Source organism: Rattus norvegicus, chromosome 4 (genome assembly GCF_036323735.1).
Source record: "Rattus norvegicus strain BN/NHsdMcwi chromosome 4, GRCr8, whole genome shotgun sequence".
NCBI classification, from domain to species: domain Eukaryota; kingdom Metazoa; phylum Chordata; class Mammalia; order Rodentia; family Muridae; genus Rattus; species Rattus norvegicus.
The window spans coordinates 104,978,532-105,001,009 of NC_086022.1; the positions used below are offsets into that span (position 1 = coordinate 104,978,532).

General features: G+C 42.6%; 1 protein-coding gene across 2 annotated transcripts in view; it reads right to left on the reverse strand.

Annotated features, from left to right (window-relative positions):
- Window positions 1-12,557, reverse strand: part of Rmnd5a (required for meiotic nuclear division 5 homolog A) — a 56,929-nt gene extending 44,372 nt beyond the window's left edge. For both annotated transcript variants that reach the window (NM_001427218.1, NM_001427217.1), the window contains exon 1: window positions 12,038-12,557. In NM_001427218.1, coding sequence (NP_001414147.1) covers window positions 12,038-12,179 — 142 coding nt within the window. In that variant the 5' untranslated portion in view covers window positions 12,180-12,557. The remainder of the gene's footprint in view (window positions 1-12,037) is intronic.
- Between the last annotated feature and the right edge of the window lie 9,921 nt (window positions 12,558-22,478).

Here is a 22,478-nt window from a genome sequence, read left to right on the forward strand (position 1 = left end):
TACACAGAAATTAACTCAAACAGAATAAAGCTCCAAAATCAAAAAGTTGAAACTACTAGAACCTTGTAAGAAAACAAATTTGTTCTGGATCTTTGATTAACCAATGGTTTCTTAAACATGACATCAAAAGCATAAGTAACCAAAGGAAAATAGTTAAACTTGACTTCATTAAAATTAAAGTTTCAGAGCCCGTGTGTTTGTAATCCTAGCACCTGGAAAGTAGAATTAAGGACAAGAGTTTACAGCTAGCCCTGGCCACATGAGACTCTGTCTCTGGAAGATGATAAACCAGAATGGGAGAAAATACTTGCAAATCACACTCTTAATGTATCAAGGACAAAGCTAAACTTACAAGGAAACACATACACACTTATACATACACCCAATGTATCAATATAGAGAGATACAACTCAGTGGCCGGACATTTGCCTAGCTTGTGCAAGGTTACAGGTAAAATCCTCAATACAGCAAAAATAATAAAAAAAAAACAAAACACACTCTTCCAAATCAACAACAGCATGACAATTCAATTTAAAAACAGCTGGGTGGAGAGAGTAGGGAGCCGGCTTAGTCGGTAAAGTGCTTGCTAAACAAACATGAGGATCTCCATGTACAATATAAAAAGCCGGTGCAGCAGCACATACCTATAACCCCACCCCTGGGGAGCCAGAGACTCAGAGTCCCTGATGGTTGCTGGCTAGACAGTGTTACTGAATCAGTGAGCTCCAAGTTCAGTCACGTACTACATAAAGATGGCTTAATAACAATGGGCCACCTACATGATGATACGCAAGAGGCTGTGCCATCTAGGTATGTAAGTACATGTCAACCTTCACACGACAATGAAACTCTGCAATGGCACTTCTCATAACACATTCCTGCCGTTAAGCAATGCCTTCCTATTTGGAACTCAAGAAAACTAGTATGGAATTACCTGAAGGAAAGCCCCGTTCAGAGAGGATCCACTAATGCATTTTCAAATGTACTCAGTGGAAAGCGACCAGAGGTAAAAACAGGTTTGAAAATCAGTAAAATGACCAGACTGACTGAGACAAGATCAAACTTCTAAGTCCTAATGGGTAAGTCTTAATGTTTTTCTGATCTTTCTATGAAAACACAACCTGCTTCTAGAACCTTCCTGTGAAACAAATTTAATTAATTTACTTCCTAGATAAAAAGTGAAAATAATAAAACAACCATCTTTAATTTTTACCGTATCTAAAGTAGAGCTCAGACTGGCCACTTTTCACTCAGGATAAAGTCCTGTGTCCACTGTATCTTTCAATGTGATAGATTCCCTGGACCGCATATGAATGCAACTGAGATACTCCGGCATTCTTCGTGACAAGTACATTATAAGGTCCCAACTAACATGACTTGATTAAATGACTGTGAGCATTAATTAGAATATTAAAATTAAATACTCAACCATCACACCCAACAGGTGAGTTAAAAATCCCTTCTGTAACTGTAGGGATGTAACTCCATGATAGGGTACTTGCCTAGCATATAGGATTCCCAGTACAGGGAGGGGGACACTTTAAATGTAACACAATAACACCTTTAAAAACAATCGATATTTAATTATTATTATTTTGTTGTCATTGTTGTTGCAGCAGTAGTTTTTAGAACATATCTTACTCTGCAGATCAAACTGGCCACCCATGAACTCAGTGACCCTCCTACCTCAGATTCCCCATGCTGCTATTAGGAATGAGCTACCACACCTGGCTATCACCTTCTGTTTCAGAAACAGATTTTAAGTATAATATTTTCAGAAATTTAAGTCAGTTACCCCTCCAAAACCAGACATTCACCAAACTTAACTATCCCTAACTGAGTTGACATGGTTTTTATGTTGTCTGGCTAGGAGTCCAGATCTACCTGCCAGCTTCTATGCCTGGCCATTTCAAGATTTATGTCCATTAGTGTCACAGAAACAGTATGTTACAAAAATGTCTGTTTCATTAGCATCCTCTGCTTCCCAATCCAGGTGTTACACTTTGTTGTTATACCTGTCTATGATTCCCAAGAAAATAACTGAAGCATAGTATTCAACCTCTAACAGTTAGCTATGGTGACTGGTACATAACTGCATTCAGTAACTTGTGGTACTGTTGTTATTGGAGGCGGCTTTCCTGTTTTGCTTTTTCCAGGGTCTTGTTTTATATCCCAGACTGCCTCCAAACTCACATTCCTCTTGATCCCATCTCCAAAGTACTAGGAGTCTAGGGTGTGCATCACAACACCTGGGTCAACAATCCTTTACAAAATGAATATAAAAATAATAGATGCTGCACAACACTCTTGGTTTCAAGTCCAGCATAGGAGACTGGTATTACCAACATACTCTAAAGCTGCCAGCAGCTTCACAGACAGCAGTTTGTGGATTCCCTGGCTTCTTGAAGAATGTTTAGTGTCTCCTACATAACAACACTCTGGGCTACATTTTTCAAATGCCAACGTAAGCCTGGAAATAATAGTATATATAGTACCCTCCTTCCCAGTCCCACAGTCTTCATATGCATGCACATACACATTCCTTCTCTTTCCTCCCACTATTTCCCTTAGAACTATTATATTAGCCTATGTGTGCACACACTCTTATTTTCAAATATGGCACAATAAGTTCTCCTACTCCCCTTCTGTCCTAAGTTCCTTCTCTGTTTCAAACACCTGCTGGGACCACAGAGCAGGAATACACAGGTTTGTATTCTGACACCAGTCACTTTTGAGTTAGCATCTTCATTTGTAAATAAAAATATCCTAAGTTGTGTTAAAGATAGAGAGACACCCATCTCACTGTCTGTTTATCAAAGTGCATCCCAGCATGGTGAGATGGCTCAGTTTGTAAAGGTGCTCGCTGCCAAGCCTGATGACTTTGGTCCCCAGAGCCCACATAAAGATGGGAAAGGACTCCACAAAGTTGTCCTGGCTTCAACACACACACACACACACACACACACACACACACACACACACAAAGAAATATTTTTTCGAAAAGTACATCCTAATATCTGAACATAGTCGAGTAAATATCCTAAAGTACCTCTACCTTTTACTTGTTCTATATTTCTCCTTATCACAGAGCTAAGAAACCCAAGTGGCCAACTGTGTTAAGATTCCCTCACATTTTGACCCACCTAAATTGAGTCAAAGATAGTAAAACTGACAACTAAATTCCAACCCAGTGTTTGAACTTTCAAATTTGTCTGGTGCTTATTTTCATATGGGGTGGAGGGTGACACTAAACAACTACACAAGCATACACTGTTAACAAAATATACCATTGTTAAAACCACAGCTGGCATTGAGCAGCATTTAAATGCAGAAGATTGAAACATCTGCCCATCAGCTGACAATCATAGTTCTAACTAGGTCTTTAAAAGGGATCTTAAGCGTGTCACTATACCATCATGTTCAGGCCTCCCAGTAGTCATATGAGACAGGGCCCTCTACATGGAGAACATTATAAAACCAGTGAGGCAGAAAACACAAAAAGGTATTGCTAATATCCAAGAAAATTATAACTCAGATTTTCAAAGTCTACTATCTAAAATAAAAATATTTTGGTAAAAATGAACTGTCAGATTTCTTAGAAATCACAGACCCTACTTATATATCTTTATAAATATGCTAGAGGCAAACATTAGTTTATAAATATACTGAGTTTGCTCTCTCCTGAATTATGCACTTTCACAAAATGGACAGAGATCTTAGCAGAATAGAGCAAACAAATTAGGAAACAAGTTATAATGCAGAGAAATAAAAGTCCACTTAGAAAACATAATCCTAGGGGTTGGGGATTTAGCTCAGTGGTAGAGCGCTTGCCTAGGAAGCGCAAGGCCCTGGGTTCGGTCCCCAGCTCCAAAAAAAAGAAAAAAAGAACCAAAAAATCAGAAAACATAATCCTAACTATACCTAAATGAAAACTCAGATCCTGTAAATTCAATGAAAATAAGTTCCTAAAGATTAGAATAAATAAACTAACAAGTGCACAGGGCTGGAGTGTAAGAGTGTTTGCCTAACTTACATAAAGTCTTAGGTTCTATCCCCAGCATAAGGTTGGAGATACATTCCCCTGAGATCCCAGCATAGAGTGTAGACGGGGTAATGAAGGATGGTCGTAGGTTAAAGGTCACCCTAGGCTACCGACAGTAAGTGCCAGCCCGGCCTAAAATATGAGACTAATGATAGATTAATAGACAGATAGACTGACTCATTCTTAGAGCTCGAATTCAAATGAATATTAGGTATCATTAAGAAGACTAGAGAGGGGTATTTTTATAACCCACTCTTTTTTAGAGTCTTTTTTTTTCTTTGAAACCTTTTATTTTTGCTTGTTTACTTATTATTTTTTCGTGACAGGGTCTCACTATGTAGCTCTGGCTATCCTGGAACTCACTCTGTAGATGAGGATGACCTTAAACTCACACCAATGCTGGGATTAAAGTTGTATATACCAGGGGTTGGGGATTTAGTCAGTGCCCTGGGTTCGGTCCTCAGCTTGGGGGGGGGGGGGCGCTAAAGTTGTGTATACCACTATTCCCAGTTAGAATCTTAATAGTTAAAAATAAAAGGAAACCAAAACAAAACCCCCAAAATGTCAAAAGCAGGGGAGAAAATGATGACATTTAGATTTAATTAACATTTGAGCATCAAAGCCTTGGCCAGCAGTGTTCCCTCGTGTTACTAGTTCATAAAGAAAAGACGTTAGGACTTAAAACTGACAAAGTCACCTGTCAGAGTGAACAAGTACTAAAGTACTTGCAAAGTACTAAAACAGAAACTTGAAAAGCTCAGTCTGATGTTAAAAATAACAAAGGACTATTTCATAGCATTAATAGTCTAAATGTGGCCAAGGAGAGCTGTGGCCTTCCTGAGAGCAACCTTAAGGCCTATGCTACAGCTGTTCAATAGGTAAGTTTTCAGACCTAACCCAGAGGAAGGGGACATATTCATCACATTCACTCAAATCCGTAAAGAAGGCATTTTGGTGTCCAAGCCCTGCCTGACCATTTAGAACAGAGCAGAGGCCTCACAGATGGGTGTTCTAAGTCAGGCTCAACTGCATGGTATAGACAACAGTGTTCTTGGGGCAGAGAACTAACCAATGACTGTCATGGGTTAGGGTGGAGGACTTCAAAGCACATATGACAAGAACTACAGAGAAAAACTTGCAGGTACAAGTTTTTAAATGTCTTCTAGATAGTCCTTATTTTTAAAGACCTCATATTCAAAATACAGACACTTAATCTCTAAGTATCTCAAAACTGAATGATTGAACCCAGTGTAACTTTTAAATCTGGATTTCATATTTAAAAAAAAAAAATCAAACTCATGTTTCTCCTCCTACTTTTCCCAGCTTGTTTTTTTCTTGGTTCCATAATTATCTCTTTCACTCCTGCTTAGATGAATCTTTGATTTTTATAACCTTTCTGCCCAACTCCATCCTTGCACAAGTCCCAGTCACTCTCAAAAATCCCTTAGGAAGCCACATTTCCACCACTACTGCCCAAGAACAGGCCCAAACTTCAACTTGAGCGTTGTGGGCAAAAGGCCTCTAGTCAAGCCCCTGCCCCATCCTTACTGAAGACTCACTGTCAGTGTCTTCCCCATCTCGCTCTTTCCCTGGTGTCCAGGATTTTACAGAACGTTTCCAATTTTAATGCTTTTATCCCACTCTCTCTCACCATCTCCCTTTCTGTACCTTTGTTCTTGCCATCCTCTGGTTCTCATTCATCTCCTGTGTTATTAAAACCAACCACAGGTAGGCAGTCTCTTAACCCTAAGCCAGACTCCTCTCTACCATTCCTCACCCTCATGGTCTGTATGTATGAATGGTCTTGCATTACAAGGCACTGCTTTTGTTAAAGTCCATGCCAGTCCCCATCTCCCTAACAACATACAAAGTTCACAGATAACTTGTCCTTTGTAACTTTTCTAGAACAAGCTATTATCTGTCTATTTCTGGGACAGTCCCTGAGCTATGTTACTATCCAGAATTAGAAGATACCTAAGAGATAATCTTAGAAATGGCTTTATATTTACTACATGGCATCAAAGCCATGTCAAACAAGTCCCCAAAGGTGCAAGAAGCAAGATCCATTTAAGCTTACGACAAGATCATTTTAAACAGCTCAGTATTTACAACTATATGCACACAGGATACAAGACTAAACGCTGGGCAGTAAAGGCCAGGCTAGTCACCAATGCTTCTCAGGGAACACAATGGTTGATTTCACTCAGAGTTCTTCCATTTTCATCAACATATGCTAGGGGCAATGTGCCTTTCCCACACTCTTCAAGCTTTTCTTCTGCCTCACACAAGCAGGACGAGGAGAGCTCAAGGTGACCAGGAATACAAAACAAGAAAGTATTGTTGGGAAATCTTACTAGCCACGTTCCTGTCTTTTGAGCTAGGTCGGTCATCCTCACCTCTAAATGAGGAAAACTCTGAGAATTCAAGTAATCATGGAAAGCACTAATGACGGAAGACAAGGCTTCCTGATGTCACCTTCAGTGTCTCAGGAGCCAGTCTTGTTAACTGGAGCCTATGTAGTCATGTTTAAAAAGTCTACTTTTATTAAAATTGCATGCCACCTGAAACCCAAAGAATACTGGATAACACACAAATCTAAATGAACAGTGTTCCATACAACAAAAAATTGTCTCCTCCAGGAGCCTAGACAGGAATGGCTAACAAAAGTTAAATCCACTTTTAAGTCCAACTAGAAACATACTGACCTTTTATTTTCCTACTTAAAATAGCCTGAGTAGCCTGGCAACCCATCTATTTTGCTCTTACTGTGCTTGAACAATGGTATAGCCATCCACCCAAACTTTTATTTATGACCCACTCACAAGCCATTTTCCACACTAGGTGTTTATTGTAGACCACACTGCACTCAAGTCAAAGCTTAAAAGTCAATTCTTTCAAGAGTATCTACTAACATTTAGCACAATTTCAACAAATGGGGCCTGGTTATGTGATCTAACCCAAGTTAGCTAAAAAGTAAGGTTTTTATGAGTCTACTGGGCCCTGACTGATTCCTTCTACTTGTAAATTATACTTGACATAGGCAGGTCACACTTAGCACACAACACTTCTCTATGTACACGTATGCATATTTTTCAACATGTATGTGTAATAATACAACCCAGTTTCTAGACTGGAAGCTTATGCACATTCGATCTTCAACCCTTGGCTTCTCTCTATTAATTCAACCGTATATTAGACCTAAATAGTATGCATTTAGAGCCTGGTGATCTAAATATGAGTTTAAAATGTTATCTCCGTATTTTTTACACTCACTTGCCTAATTAGCTTCACATGTGTCACTCTCCAACTTAAAACAAGGAAGAGCTTTGACACTAGTAACCAAATGTTCAGCTATTTTCTGACTCACCAGTAAGATCATTATAGGAGTTATAGTTTAAGTTTTACAATTACAGATACACACACACACGCACACACACACAAAATAAATGAATACAGGCAAAAATTGTTTAAGGTGCTTTTATGTGTTCATCACTACACACACAATGGTATCTTTAACCAATTCATCAAATGTAATGATGGTTAAGTGTAAATACACAGATGCCATTTTAAAAGGTGACAGGTAATCATATTGCCATTTTTGAGGTGCTAGGCAAGAAATCTACCAGTGGGCCCCATTACTGCAATTTATTTATTTATTTATTTATTTATTTATTTATTTATTTATTAAATGGAAACTAGCACCTCCACCTGTCAGGCAATGAGGAGGTTCTGGAACAGTGGAGAAGCTTGTTCCCAGGAAGCCTTTTTTTTTTTTTTTTAAAGATTCAAACGATCTGCATTCATTACCTACTCAAAATACATAAAATTTAAATTTAAAAAAGCAAGAGAGAGGCTGGAGAGATGGCTCAGTGGTTAAGAGAACTTTCTGCTCTTCCCGAGTTCCTGAATTCAAATCCCAGCAACACATGGTGGCTCACAACCATCTGTAATGAGATCTGATGCCCTCTTCTTGTGTGTCTGAAGACATCGACACTGTACATAAATAAATAAATAAATAAATAAATAAATAAATAAATAAATGAATAAATAAATAAATAAATCTTAAAAAAAAAAAGGCAAGAGAACTTCTTGGGGATACATAGATAGCTCAGTGGTCAGTTGCTTGTCCTAGTGTTCATAAGGCCCTGGGTTTGATTACCAGTACAGCCAAATTTCTTTTAGTAGTAGTATAAAATACCAGAAAAATAATATGGCACATCCTTAATTCTATAATTTCTCCAACTACACTTTAAGTATATTGTGAACTGTTACCAAAATTGTTTCAGTCTTTTTTGTTCTTCTTTCCACTACAAAACATTAACAAAAATTTTTATTGTATTTTCCACTAGGAAAATATTAAAGGGGGAAGGAGGAGCAGAATCATCACAAGCCAGATCACTAAAACCTAAGTGTGTTTGGCTTATTATACCTAATATCCAGTCTATGACCTCACCAGAACCAGCAGTGCCTGGAACTGAGCTGAAGTCTATGTAGGCAAACCCTCAAGCATATGTGAAAATTGAGAGCACACACACGAACGAGTAAGGCATCACCCACATTAAACCAAGAGCATCCTAGAAAAGATCCCCCAGCAACATCAACCACGACAATCTAGAGCCAATTTCTCTCTTCTGGGAAAACTTCCACCGAAAGGTGGACACGACCAAGTCAGGAGTGCATTCCTCTCAGTTGGGGAATTAATGAAAAGGGAACTTCAAAAAAATTCAGGCTAAGCAGCAGAGCTCAATTCTTGAACAAAGTAGGTTAAAAAAGGGGTCTTACTGCCTCAGACCAACATACTGGTCCCTGTTTTCCATTTGCCATGAATAACTGAGTCTACCTCTTCCACCTTGGGCACCCCACTGAGGCCCATCCTCCTGCTTCCGTGCCCTATCCAAGGCAGCAAAGAGAAGCCTCTGGTGCCAGGCTCCACAAAAAGGAATGGCTCAGTTCACACAGATTTCTCTAAGCTCTAGCCTCTATTGCCCCTTCATATTCCTATTACCCACCTTAGCTGCTCTAGAACCACCCACACTCAAAGCCTGCATTTCCTTCTTATACTTTAATATTATATTCCTCTACAGAAGCCAGAGCTTCGTTTAAAAAAGAAAAAAACAAAACTTCCCCGCCCCCTTTCCAAGCTGATGAACTAGGGATGGATAAAGTGATAGCATAAACTAACTCACCAAATGTGAGTGAGTATCCCATATCATCCTTATTCTCCTGTAGTTTATGCATAAGAAAGCTACATTTTAAAAAGACATAGCTAACAGAGAAATTTCACGTGCAACAATTTCAGGTTACATAGAGGTCATTTCAAGCTGGCTGGACAGTTCCAGGTCAGCCCCTAGGGCTGTGTTTGTAACTTGGAGGAAGGATTTGATATGGTGGCTGAACTTACTGACCCCACATACGTACAACCAGTTTCCAAAGATTCTCTAGCTATGTTCATTTACTATAGTTGTCTGTGATCCCTTTTACCTCAGACACCCCACTATAGACTCAAGTAAACCTAAGAAATTATGGCTTCTTAAACTTGGGCTGATTTCCCAGTTCTGGTAAAAGATGTTTCTGCAATCTGGCAGATAATGTTCACAGTCCCCAAGGTTCTAATTCACTCATTCTCTTCTCCCAGGAATATTACCTACCACTCATGAGCTTGGAGCATAAGATCTGGAGCCCTGACAGAAGCCCAACTGGAGCCCCTCTCTTGGATCACAGCAGCCAGCCTACCAGAGTACTTGCCCAGAAGGCACAATTCCAAGCCTAAATAGAGGTAAACTCTGCTTTCAGCAGGCACCTTTGAAAGGGGCGTATTTAAGATTCAGTATAATACCCACTGCCCATCACCTGCTTGAAACTTTAACTTAGAAATTAGTTGTTTTGAGAAGCCTGCAATCAAATACCAAAGCATGTTTATCACTCAAAAGAAACAAAGGCTACCTTAGAAAGCAGACCCAGGATCTGTGTGTATCTCTTTCATGTTTTATAACTACCTCTCCTTACTTAATCCCAGTCAATTTATTAAAGGGAAACAAGGATGCCACAGAGGACTGGCAGGTGTGTGTTACACAGGAGAACAAGCACAACAATGTGTTCTACCAGCAGCACGGCAGGCATATGTGCCTACTACCCCTCACACCACAGGTTTTGTGCAAAGTTCTCCCACCAGCAAAGAGGCCTAAAATCCCTGACTTGGTGATTTTTACAATAATTTTAACCATCTGGAACTGACTGTAATTTCCCTAAAACAAACCTCACAATCACATCTCTCTTCTTCCATACTCACTCTTCTGGAAAGGACTCTGTTTTCTATCTTTTCTCTCTCAAATAACCCCTCAATCTCTGATCTGGTCCCCAAAAAAGGAAGCATTCCTCCTACCTCTCCAGGTGTAAGCCCTGTGTTCTTCTCTTTCCCTATTGGCTTCCTCCTTTTTGGTCAAATGACAAAGATGTCCTCTGAGTAATGGGGTGTCGGGGTCTCTAAGCACTGAGGTAGAACCACCTTGGACTGATTGCCTTCCACTTCAGTGTGCACTATTTTTTTCTTAGCCCGAAATAATCTGGTTTGTCCACAAAATGTCAAGTACCAGCCAAGCAGCCTCTCTTATCCTTTCTGCCCTTTTCATTTCTGCTCTACTTTGGCTGTGTTTAGAGCCTACGATCTTTCATCTCACATCCTATGATCTCCACAGTCTGCCTAGAAATATCTGGAAACACAGGGGGCCACACCGGGAATCCCAACACTAGAAAGATAAAGACAAGATTATAAATTCAAAGCTGGCTTGGGCCACACAGTGAGACTCTACCTCAAAACACCACAACCAAAAGAAAACAACCAATTTTAGTCTCACGTACACCCAAGCCCTTTGCTCTATGTTCATCAGACCCTTGAATTTCATCTCTTAACCTTCTCTCCAGCCCCTTCACCAAGTGATTGCTGGGAATTGAACTCAGGGCCTCTGGAAGAGAAGTCAGTGCTCAAACTTCACCCCATGAGTCAAAATTCACCAGACTTCCTCACACCCCTCCTTATTTTGTTTGTATCAAGTATATGATCACCACCAATTCAGTCAAATAATCTTTTCACAAGCAGCCATCAATATGTTTTCTATATATTTATACGGCGTTCCAAAGCGACAGCTGTGTCAGAAGTTGTCAGACTCCTTTACCAGAGAGGAGCAGTCACTCACAACTGAAATGTCTGGGAAATAAAGGTGTAGAGGAAAGAAGAGAGAGGCAGGGCTAGCACTGCCTTAATCTCACCTGCACCATCAGCATTTCTCCCTGACTAGTAAACATCCCTTTAATTTCTGTTCAGCCCTCAAACTGACAAGGGCCCAACCTCTTGAAAGAATCTCTAATATTACAAGTCCTTTACTCTTCAGAAAGGGTCAGCATTGTGGCTCCAAAGTACCAGACCTCTAATGTCATTTTTAAAACACAAAACCCTTTCTCAAAGTTAGCCCAGGCAACTGAAGAAATAACCTAGGCAAAACACTTTCTACGGAAAAACAGTTTTCTGAAAGAATTATTAACAAGTACAAACTGGACCAGGTAAGTCAAGTAACTAACAACTCGACAACTGCTCCATCCGTCTCTACAGAGGCTAAAGCAGGAGCGCTGAATGGTTCAAATCAGCCGGCTTCCTATGAGATTTCAGAAGAGCTGCCTGCTCACCTAAGTCCAGCTCTGAAGTTCCAGCAGCGGCTGATGTGGAAACCCACAGCTAAGAACATTCAACTAAGAACCACCACGGGAAAAAAAGTCTGCGAAGCCGAGAATTAGACAAAGTCCTGCGCAGACCCCCTTTATCACTCGCACACCTGCGGCCCGCAGGACCACGCAAGCCTCCCCGCCCCGAGCCGTGTGCAGCGGACTGCTCCCCCAGGCCACCGCGTTTCCGGGTGGGTCCGCGCGACGAGGAAAAGTCGCCGCGGCCTGGGGACCAGCAGACACAGCGCAGGGCCCCGACCCCCGCGCGCCCACCCTCACCGTGGCTCTGCAGGATCTCGTGCTTGAGGCCGCCGGTGTAGTCGATGAGCTCTTCCAGGCCCCGCTCGCACAGCTGCCCGTAGCCCGAGAACTTGTGCAGCACCTTCTCCAGCTCGCGCTCCACCGTCACGCACTGATCCATGCCGGAGACCGCGGCGCTTGGCTCCCCGGCGCCCAGGGGTCCGCAGTGGTTCGGCCCGGGCCCCACCGAGGCCGCGTCCTGCTCCTCCTCCCCCAAGGCGGCAGGCGGGCAGCGCGGGAGACGAAGGCAAGGCGGGCGCGCTAGCCGCGGCACCCGGAGAGCCCCGCGCAGCCCATGCCCGCCCGCCCCATGGCGCCCCGGCCCCGCCGCTCGCGCTCGCTCGCTCGCCCGCCCTACCCGGCGCCGCGTCTCGCCCCGGGCCCCCTGTCTCGCCGCGTTCGGCCGCCCCCCGGCGGCGCCGCCGATTGTTTTTGTTTTCACGGGAACCGGCCGATGACCTGGTTCTCCCGGGCGGCACCAAGAGCCGCGGCCCGGGAGGGGGTCGAGCCTCCCTCACGAGCGGAGGAGGTGGCGCGGGCCGTACCAAGCGCGGACTCGACGCGGGGTCGGGGTAAGCAGCGGGCCAGCGCGGGCGGAGGAAGAGCCGGCGTTCTGAAGGTGTGGGCAGTACCACGCAGGAGGCCGTGAGGGAGGGGGCGGGGGCGGAGCGAGCGGCGCAATTGGCCCGCGCGGCTGAACAGGGAACTTTAGCGAGAGCGTCAACTAAGCGGCCGGTAAACAAGAGGGTGGAAACCGTCCCCGGATGCTCCGCCCAGAAGCAGGAGACCGACCAATTGACGCAGGGGCTAGGAACGAGACAAATATTCTCCAATCGCTAGCCAAGGCGTAAAATTTCAGCCAATCCGGACTGAGGGGACAAACCAATGCTCTCGCTGTTGGAGGGGGGTGACTTGAAGAGAGGCGCTTAAATCTTCTACTGGGAAGCCGCGAGGGGAAACAGGATAAATCAACAGGGCTGTTTTCTCCAGGACTTCGCCTTGTTTGCAATTTGTGTTATCTCCGCACGGCATTTTGACCAAAGTTTCGGCTGAGAGGCCCGCTTCCGGGAAGAAAGGCTGTCAGTCTGGCTGCCTGGTGGCGGAGGGCCCGGGCGGGGTCGCTCACCGATGGAAGGTGGTAGCTCTTGGAAGGATGGCCCACGCCCAGCTTGGCTAATTCTGGTTCTTTGACGCCCCTCGGCCTGCAAGTGGCCTTTACTGTCGCCCTGTCCACGTGCTGGGCGTCTTGGTGGCGGTCACGAACACGCGTGGGCGAGCTGAGCAACCTGGCCCTTGCTCCTTGCCCTTACCTTGGCAAAGGCAGGGCTTTTGCCCTGGTTTACCATGGGGTTCTGGCCTTGGCCAGTGCCCTCTTGCTCACCAGGCTTCTATCCTACTAGCTTTTCGCCAAGTCTCTGCCTCATAGCCTGGGCCTGGGAGAATCTACCTTCCTGGACCTGAAGTTTCCAGCTTGCTTGCCTGCTCACAGCATTCCTACCTCCATCATGGTTTTATCACCTCTGCCTCCCCGAATTTTCTCCATCAATCCACCGTATCTCTTACAGCACCATTTTTTCCTCTCCCACATCACTTGTCAAAGTCTAAAATAATAATTGGAATTTTGCTTGCACCACTTAAGTAAAACCCCCTTTGTTGTAGCCTGTTTGTTTCTAGAACACTGCCAGCACCCTGGTGGACAGTCTTTGTTTTCCTTTAATTATGGTGGTAACCTTTTTGAAGTTCAATTTCTGTTTTCATAATGTAGCATCAAGTGGGGGAAAATACTTCCGTGGGTGGGTAGATTTAATGGGATGATATATATGGTGGCCTTTAATGATAAAGGATACTGGATATTTGGGAGTTCAGCTGATGGTATTTCAGAGCTCCTTTCTACTCCTCACCATGGCTTTTAGTCCTCTTGGCAGATGGCCCTGATTCCTGCTTCTCAAAAATAAAAACCATTTAGCTCCAGCAATCTTGTCATTCTCCTCAAAAGGTTTTCTAGCTACCATCCATTTTGTGAAAGTGCTCAGCCAACCAAAAGAACAAAAGGCCTTCTTCCTTTGTAAAAACAAGCCCCAGGGTGCCTGGTATCATCTTACTGCTGTCTAGAGTGACCTTGCCTCACTGCACTTTAGTTCTTCCTGTTTGGGGATGGACTGGACCTGACTTAGCAACCTTCACCTGACCCCTCCGAAGCTGCCACACTGCACAGACAAATCTTGTTCCTCCCCTTAGTCCAAGGATCTCCCTGATAATTTCAGTCATACACACACCCCTTTTTTCTCTCTCTCTTTCCCCCTCTCTTTTTTTCTAGAGGTTGTTAGAATAACTACATGATATAATCCATGTAAAGCCTTCAACATAATGTCTGGCACATGTAAGGGCTATTCTTAGCCACCAATCAGAAGTAACAATTCTTTGTTAACTGCAGTTTCAAATCCAGTTAGCTGCAGGATGCCCAGTGTAACCTATCACAGCCCCATCCTACTACCTAGCACTGTTAGTCTCAGTGTGAGCTGAGCACAGCTCATTCAAGCCTACACCCATGCTGTTTACTTTTACCATAAGTTTGCAGATAGTTCTCGCCCAACAACTGGACAAATTCTATTTATTGATAATACCTGAGCCTGCACAGATACTCAAGACACTAATCCCAAGTAGCTACTTAAAATCAATGTGAAATAAAAAAAAAATTCAGTTCCTTAACTGTACTAACCACATTTCAGATTCTCAGTAGGCTACGGTGACTAATGGCTACTGTGCTAATCAGTATATTTTCCTCCATGTTGAAAGCTCTAATAGTGCTGATTGAGACCAAGACCATAGTAAAAGCACTAGAACTTCATCTAACGCACACATATTTCTGCCCCAAGTTTCTAATTCAGCTTCTAGTTAACTACGCCTTCTGTATTGGCCTGGCTAATTTACTGTCAACTTGGCAAGGTTAGTTAACAAAAATAAACCTCAATTGAGAAAAATATGTCCATCAAATCTCCTATAAGCAAGTCTAATAACCACTCGTTAGAAAGACCAGCTCACGGAAAGTGGTGTCACCTCTGGACAGGTGATCCTAGGGTGTCTAAGAAGGTAAGCTGAGCAAGCCAGTAAGAACGCTCCTCCATGGTCTCTGCTTCAGCTCCTGCCTCAGGTTCCTGTCCTGACTTCCCTTAGCAATGGAGTGTTATAATCGGAAATAAACCCTTTTCCCTCACATTGCTTTTGCTTGTGGTGCTTTATCACAGCAATGAAAAACCTCACCAAGGCAGTCACTTAATTACATTGGTAAGTCCCAGATCAGAGCTGGCTTCTTTTCCTTTTCTTTGACTTAAACAGAAAAAGTGCTCTCAAGTGTTTATTGAAGGAAAACCGTAAGTTAGGTGAGAGGAAGCTTCAGAGGTACAATAGTACTTGGAAAATCAGAGACTTTTCTGTTTCCTTTTTACATGAGTCTTCTCACCCAGTTTATAACTGTGTTTATCCCTAATACTGAATTCTCAAAGAAGGGTCTTTAGAAGCAAGAAGTATCGTAGGGGCTGGAGAGATAGTTTGGTGGGTAAGAATACTCTTCAGGAGGACCTGGATTCAGTTCCCAGCAGCTCAAAGCCAATAATCTGTAACTTCAGTTCCAGGGGATCTGATTCCCTTTCCAGGCACTGAACTTATATGGTTGAGGGAATACACTTAAAAATTAAATGCAATGAAACTTTTAAAAAAGGATTATAGGTTTGAATATGAAATGTTCCCTATGGGCTCTTGTATGATCACTTGATCCCTATCTGATCTCAGTAGTTGGGAATTCAGATTTTTTCTCTTCCAGTAACGGTTCCAATAATGGGACAAATTTTGCTTATTGGCAACACCTGAGCCTGCACAGAGACACAAAGTACCAATCACATGTAACTACTTAAATTAGCATTTCTGGAAAATGTAGGGTATGTTGAAGGAAGTAGGTCCTGTAGATGAACCTTTGGAAGTTACAGCTGGTTCCCAATTCCTTCCTTGATCTCAGATTCTCACCCACCATGAGGTGAAGATCTTTCTCCATGACAGGCTCCTGCCACAGCTATGTTCTTCCTAGGTACAGGAATATGGATGGACCCCTTTGAAACCGTCAGCAGAGTAAATCTTTCCCCCTTTTAAGTTGTTTCTGGCAAGCATTTTGTTACATTGATGAACAAAGTAACAGATTGGGGGGTGGGTACTCAGTCTCCAAAACAGACACAAATAATATCTCTGATTTTTGCATTTTTAAAAACCATAACAAGAAATGCATACACATAAGGAAAGTCCTTTGTAGTGTTGAATGGACTCCTGGGACTGTTCACAGAGAATTTTTTTTTTTTTGCAGTTATTCTGGAATTTGCTCCGGTCCTCCCCTCTACTCTAAATTTGACACTCTGTGGTATGTAAATGAACATTGGCTAAAAAGTAAAGAAGAGCTAGGAGAGCCATGCCTGAGACCCTACATTTTATCCCGGAGCCAGGCTGAATAAAAGGAATGGCATGTGCTGGTTAATATTGACTGTCAACTTGACAAGATCTAGAATCACTAGGAGCCTCTACACATGCTGGTAAGGGAGTCTCTAGATGAGGTTATGTGATATGGGAAGACCACCTTTCCCATTGTAAGTGGGCACCATACCATGAGCTGTGGCCCAGACAGAACCAAAAGGAAACACTGGCTGAGCAGCAGCAGCAGCAGCAGCAGCAGCAGCAGCAGCAGCAGCAGCACTAGCACTGTCTCTACTTCTGGACTGTGGCTGCAGTGTGACACTTCACACTCCTGCTGCCATGACTTCATTCCTACGATATGGCTGTTCCTTTCATTCTTGAGCCAAATACACCATTCTTTGCGTTGCTTTGGTCAATACTTGGTAGCAGCAACATGGAAATTAACTAATATGGAGGGGGATTATCTTTTGATCAAAATAATTTTCATTTTTAAGAAAACTAGAAAACAACAACAACAACAAAAAATCCTTGGAAATCCCAGACCTGGGATGAGGGGTTTAGAACAGCTTCAGGATGAATTTCTCTAGTTATTCCTCTGTAGTCACCTCTGTTTGCATTTTTGCCAAAGAGAGATTTCATTGTATTTACTACTTGATTTTATTGTTGAGAAAGGCTCTCGAGTATCCCAGGATAGACTCATTATGTAGCCAAAGATGAACTTGAACTCCTGATCTTCCTGCGCCTACACCCCCGTGCTGGCTCTTCTGGTATTCCAGATTTATACCACAACAGACTCCTGGGTACCCGGGTTCTGTGCATTCTACCAACTGATCTAGGTCCCCAACTCCACTATTTCATAAACTGATTTTGTTGTCCAGTAACAACAACAGAAAGAAAGAAAACGTTATTCTTTTTAAGTAACTCCTTTGCCCTGGGGAGAAGTTTCAAGGAGTAAAGCATGCTCTATACAAGATTGAGGACTGCAGTTTGGGATCCCACAGCCCATATATAGCTGGATGCAGTCATTGTGTCTCTAATCCTGGCTATTCTACAGAGAGACAGGAGGCAGAAATAGGAGAATATCTAGAAGCTCGTGAATCAGTTAGCCTGGGACACTCAGTGGCTAACCACAAGACCTACTGCCTCAAACAAGTTAGAAGGAAGGATTGACACCCAAGGTTGTCCCCTGAACCTACAAGTGTCCTGACATGTATGTGCCTACCCTCACTCAACAGGTGAGCACACACAACATACATTAAATTTTAAAATAGAAATAAAATGTCCTGGCTTTTTGTCAACTGGATACAAGCTAGTGTTATATGGGAAGAGGAACCGCAAGTCTATACAAGGTATTTTCTTGGTTAATGATTGGTGCAGTAGTGCCTACCTCACTGAGGGTGGGGCGAGCTCTGGACAAGGGATTCTACAATGTCTAAGAAAATTCCCATGATCAAGCCATGGAGAGGAAGCTAGCAAGCAGCCTTCTCCAAGGCTTCGGTTCCTGCCTCAAGTTCCTGCTTAAGTTCTTGCCCTGACATCCCTCAACAGTGGACTGTGCTGGGAAGTTTTAAGAGGAAATAGACCCTTCCCTTCTTAAGTTGCTTCCAGTTATGGCCTTTAGCACAGCAATAAAAAGCAACCTAGGACATAAAAGAGCAGACTGATTAGAATCTGTCTTAGAATCTGAAAAGCAGATAGAAGCAAGACCAAAAGAAAATAAATAAATAAATATAAATCCCTAAATCCCAACTCTCAAATTTGAAAACTATTTTTTAAAATTTACCTCCTTAAAAATATTTTATGCAAAATATATTTCAAGACAAAGATAAGAAAGACCCTGATTATAGTTTCAAAAATAAGGCAGCAAGGTTTTCACAGAGCTGGCTGTCAGCGCCTGTCTTTGTTACAGTTCACAGCTAGTGGGGTAGGGCAAACGGACAAAATGCACTATTGAGAAATACTGAATCATGAAAAAGTTGTTCCTCTTCAATATTTCACAAAATCAATTTTCATCCTATCCATTTCTAGAAATTACACCAAGACCAGCCTCAGAAGTGAATGAAGGCATAAGGTCTAGAGGCAGTGTGAATCCACACTGTGAATGCCTTCTGCTCTTTGTATCCAGGTATGGTCTGGGAAATATTGACATTTGCCAGCTGGATGGATGGTATTTGTTTGCATTGTGACCTACTCTCTAGGATCAGTGAGCAGTGCAGAAAATGGTATGTTTCTTTTATGCCAACTTGCTCCCCTTTCTGCTCCATGAATGTTAACAGAGGTTAGCCCATGCACAGCAGCCAAGCTCACACAGCACCACCTTCACTACTTTTCTGGCTACCATGGTTCTCATCCAGCTACCAAGCAAATATGCTTGCTACTCCCCCTAGAGTTCTGGTGAGGGTGGTCCCTGTGTCTGGTACTCAGCCCCAGGGATATTTATACCTTGTGGACATGCTCCTTTGGGTTATATTGGTCGGGTTCATTTTCTTTCTGTAATCCAGATGTTTTAGTTTCCTGACCTCATATTTGTGTGCTTTACTGGGTACAGCAGGATGGGTGCTGACACTGTAACCTTGAAGTAATTCCTTCAATGCCTCCCAGCCTCAATTTCCTTATCTACAAAATGGGTAACTTAGAAGAGATGAGTTCTATGTTTGTTCCCATCAACTCTGAATGACAGAGATGTCAGTGCTTCTTAAGTAATGCTGCACAATGGAATTGGTGTAGGATGTTGCATCCTCCCTGCTTCTGAAAGCTTTGAGTTCGAATCATGACCTCCTCATTATGGCAACGTAGTGAAGTTGCTGCATTGGGGGTGGGGGAGGTTGTTTGTTTCTAATAACAGCTACCATTTACCAAGGGCTTAAAATATGAAATGTGCTCCGTTTTAAATCTGCTACTATCTCTGACTCCGACTAGAGGGATGGCTCAACAGTTAAGAGCAGAGCAGTTACTGTTCTTGGAGAGGGTTTGATTCCTTGCACCAACATCTTGTGGCTCACACCTGCCTGTAACTCCAGTTTCAGGAAATCTGATGGTCTCTGGCCGCCTCAGGCAACTGCACATGTGGTATGTATAAACTGATGAAGACACCACGCACATACATGCACATGTACATACACTGCAATCCAAATAACCACAAAAATTAGATACCTACTAAGGGGACAGAAAGAATCTCCCATGGAAAGGGGTAATAGAATATAGTATTATGGGCGGATGAAGGGGAAATTAGAATAGAAACATTAAGTAGGAGGGGGTAAGGGAGAAAAGGGTTAAAGAGAGAATTTGCGTAGGGACAACTAACACTAAAGGCCATTTGAAAAAACATTTAGGACCTTATTAGTATAGAAGCTTCCTAAAATATATACATATATGAAAGGAATCCAAATAGAGCCACCAAATAATAGTGGAAACAATGCCCCAACAAAATATCCTAAGCCACCAAGTAAAGTCTGCAGTGCTAGGAATGAGCTATATCTTGTTGAGTCGTTGGCCAAAAGGGCCCTATGGAAACACCCAAACATCACAGGCTATTGTCAAAGCCATTGGCTACTTTCTACAACTGACAGTAAGGCCCTGCTGCTGAAAACAACAGTTACGTCCTTCCACATAAGCAAAGTTCAGCTGGTGCCCTGCTAGAGGCTTCATCCTACTGACCAGCAGCCATGGTACTAAAGGCACTCTGCATGTTACTTGAGGAGGAACATAATTATCAGTGTCACCCAGCTACAGACCCTGCAACTGACAGCTTGTAAGATATACTGGTGATGGTGGCACAAATGTTACAGAAGCTGCCAACCACTTTCTGCTTGGATTGGAGGCCAATCCAATTGCTAAATAGACAAGAACCAGAGACTAGCTAGGCCATGGGTCTAGTGGAAAATCTACTACTCTTCTTCTGCTAAAGGAGCATAACATTGAAATAACTGCTAATGGCACGCATAGTGCTATACCCATAGATCAATGCCTCACTCGGCCCACGTAAAAGAAGCTTCTTGCAGTACATGGTAATTAACATAGAAATCCACAACTGGAGACTGTGTAGGCAACGACAGAGAACACTCAGTCTTAAATGGGATGTTTTAATCAAACCTCTTTCCTCAAGGCTCCGGAATCAATGAGGAAGGGAAGGTGGGAAGAGTGTAAGCCAGAGAAGGTGGATGGCTCCAAAGAAACAGTGTCTTCCAGACACAACAAGATGGATGCATGTATTACCTCAGAGACTGTAGAAGCATGCGTGCGACTTGCACAGATTCAAACCATGTGGGTTCCTGCACTCAGATGAGGACCCAGAGTCCCACCCATAACTGAGAAGCTATCTGTAATTGATATCCACTGGCAAAGGAAAAGGAACTTTTTCCCAATGGGGTCTCTTTGATATGGAACCATGCGTCAGGGCAGGCCCCATGCCCTGGAGTAGTTGGCCAACACAAAAGGAACTCAGTGGTATTTTTGTAGATGTGTTGTTTCATTTTGCTTTGTTGATTTTTCAAAATATCTTATTAGTCTTTTCCTTGTTATAATTTTTGTTTTTATGCTTTTGTTGGGGGGAGGTCTTTTTATTGCTTTTGTTCCTTTATTTTTTTTGAAAGAGAGAAAAAGGACATAAATTTTGGAGAGTAGAGATTATGGGAGAATCTTAGGATAATTGAAGAAGAGAAAAACACGGTCAAAAGATTTTGTATGAGGGCTGGAGAGATGGCTCAGTGGTTAAGAGCACCGACTGCTCTTAACCAAGTTCAATTCTCAGCAACCACATGGTGGCTCACAACCATCTGTAATGGGATCTGATGCCCTCTTCTGGTGTGTCTGAGGACAGCTACAGTGTACTCATATACACAAAATAAATAAATCTTAAAAAAAAAGATTTTGCATGAAAAAATTTTTCAAAAAAAAGTGTGGGTGATCAAGTGTATCTATAACCCAAGCACTGAATAGACACAGACAGATTCCTGGAGCTCATTGTCCAGATAGCCTAAACAAGCTGGGGGTCTCCAGGTTTTGTGAGAAACCCTGTTTTAAAAAATAGAGTAATTGAGGAATATCTAGTGTCAGCTTTCCCCCTTATATACACACAAATACATGTTAATCTGCATCTTCAGAAATGAACGCTATCTCTCTCTCTCTCTCTCTCTCTCTCTCTCTCTCTCACACACACACACAGAGAGAGAGAGAGAGAGAGAGAGAGAGAGAGAGAGAGAGAGAGAGAGAGAGAGACTGAGACTAACTACACAACTGATAAATAGTAAAACTAGAATTTGAATACAAATCTTTCAGATAAGTGGCTCTCTCAGGAAAGCAAATGTTTGCATACTTATTTGTGAAGATGTTCTCGCTAGTAAATAGTAGATAATTTATCCTAAGTTGTACGGTCTTGTGATAGGAACACAGAGCTTAACATTCACCATGATTACAACTCCAGCTTTTGAACCTTAGGTAAGAATAAGCAAACTAAGTTTGTGTTAAGGTGGACATGACACCCCCAAACCCTATTCTAGAGAGTTTGTAATCTCTGTCTCCCTGTTTCTGTCTCTTCCTTGCCCTCCCTGTGTAAACGCTTTGTGCAGGTAGCATCATACCCATTGAACAAGGTGCTGCTTCTCCTCATGACTCCACATGTTCTCCTCCCTCAACACCATTTGCCCTGGTGTTTTCAATATCACCATCCTAAATTAACTTTCAAATATCGCTAGAACACTTCAGCAGTAGAATGCGTACTTTAGAATAAAACACTAGTCCTAATTCTTCCCTTTGGTTGCTGACATTTATGTTTAAAACACTGACTACTATTGTTGTTGCAATTTTGTAACTATTAGTCAGTTAAGAGAAATAAAGGTGGGTCAGAGAGACTCTGCAGTGAAGAATACTTGTAACATTTCCCAAGGTCCTGAGTTCAGTTCCCAGTACCCAGGTCAGGCAGTTTACAATTGCCTGCAATTCCAGTTCCTTGGGATGGGACACTCTC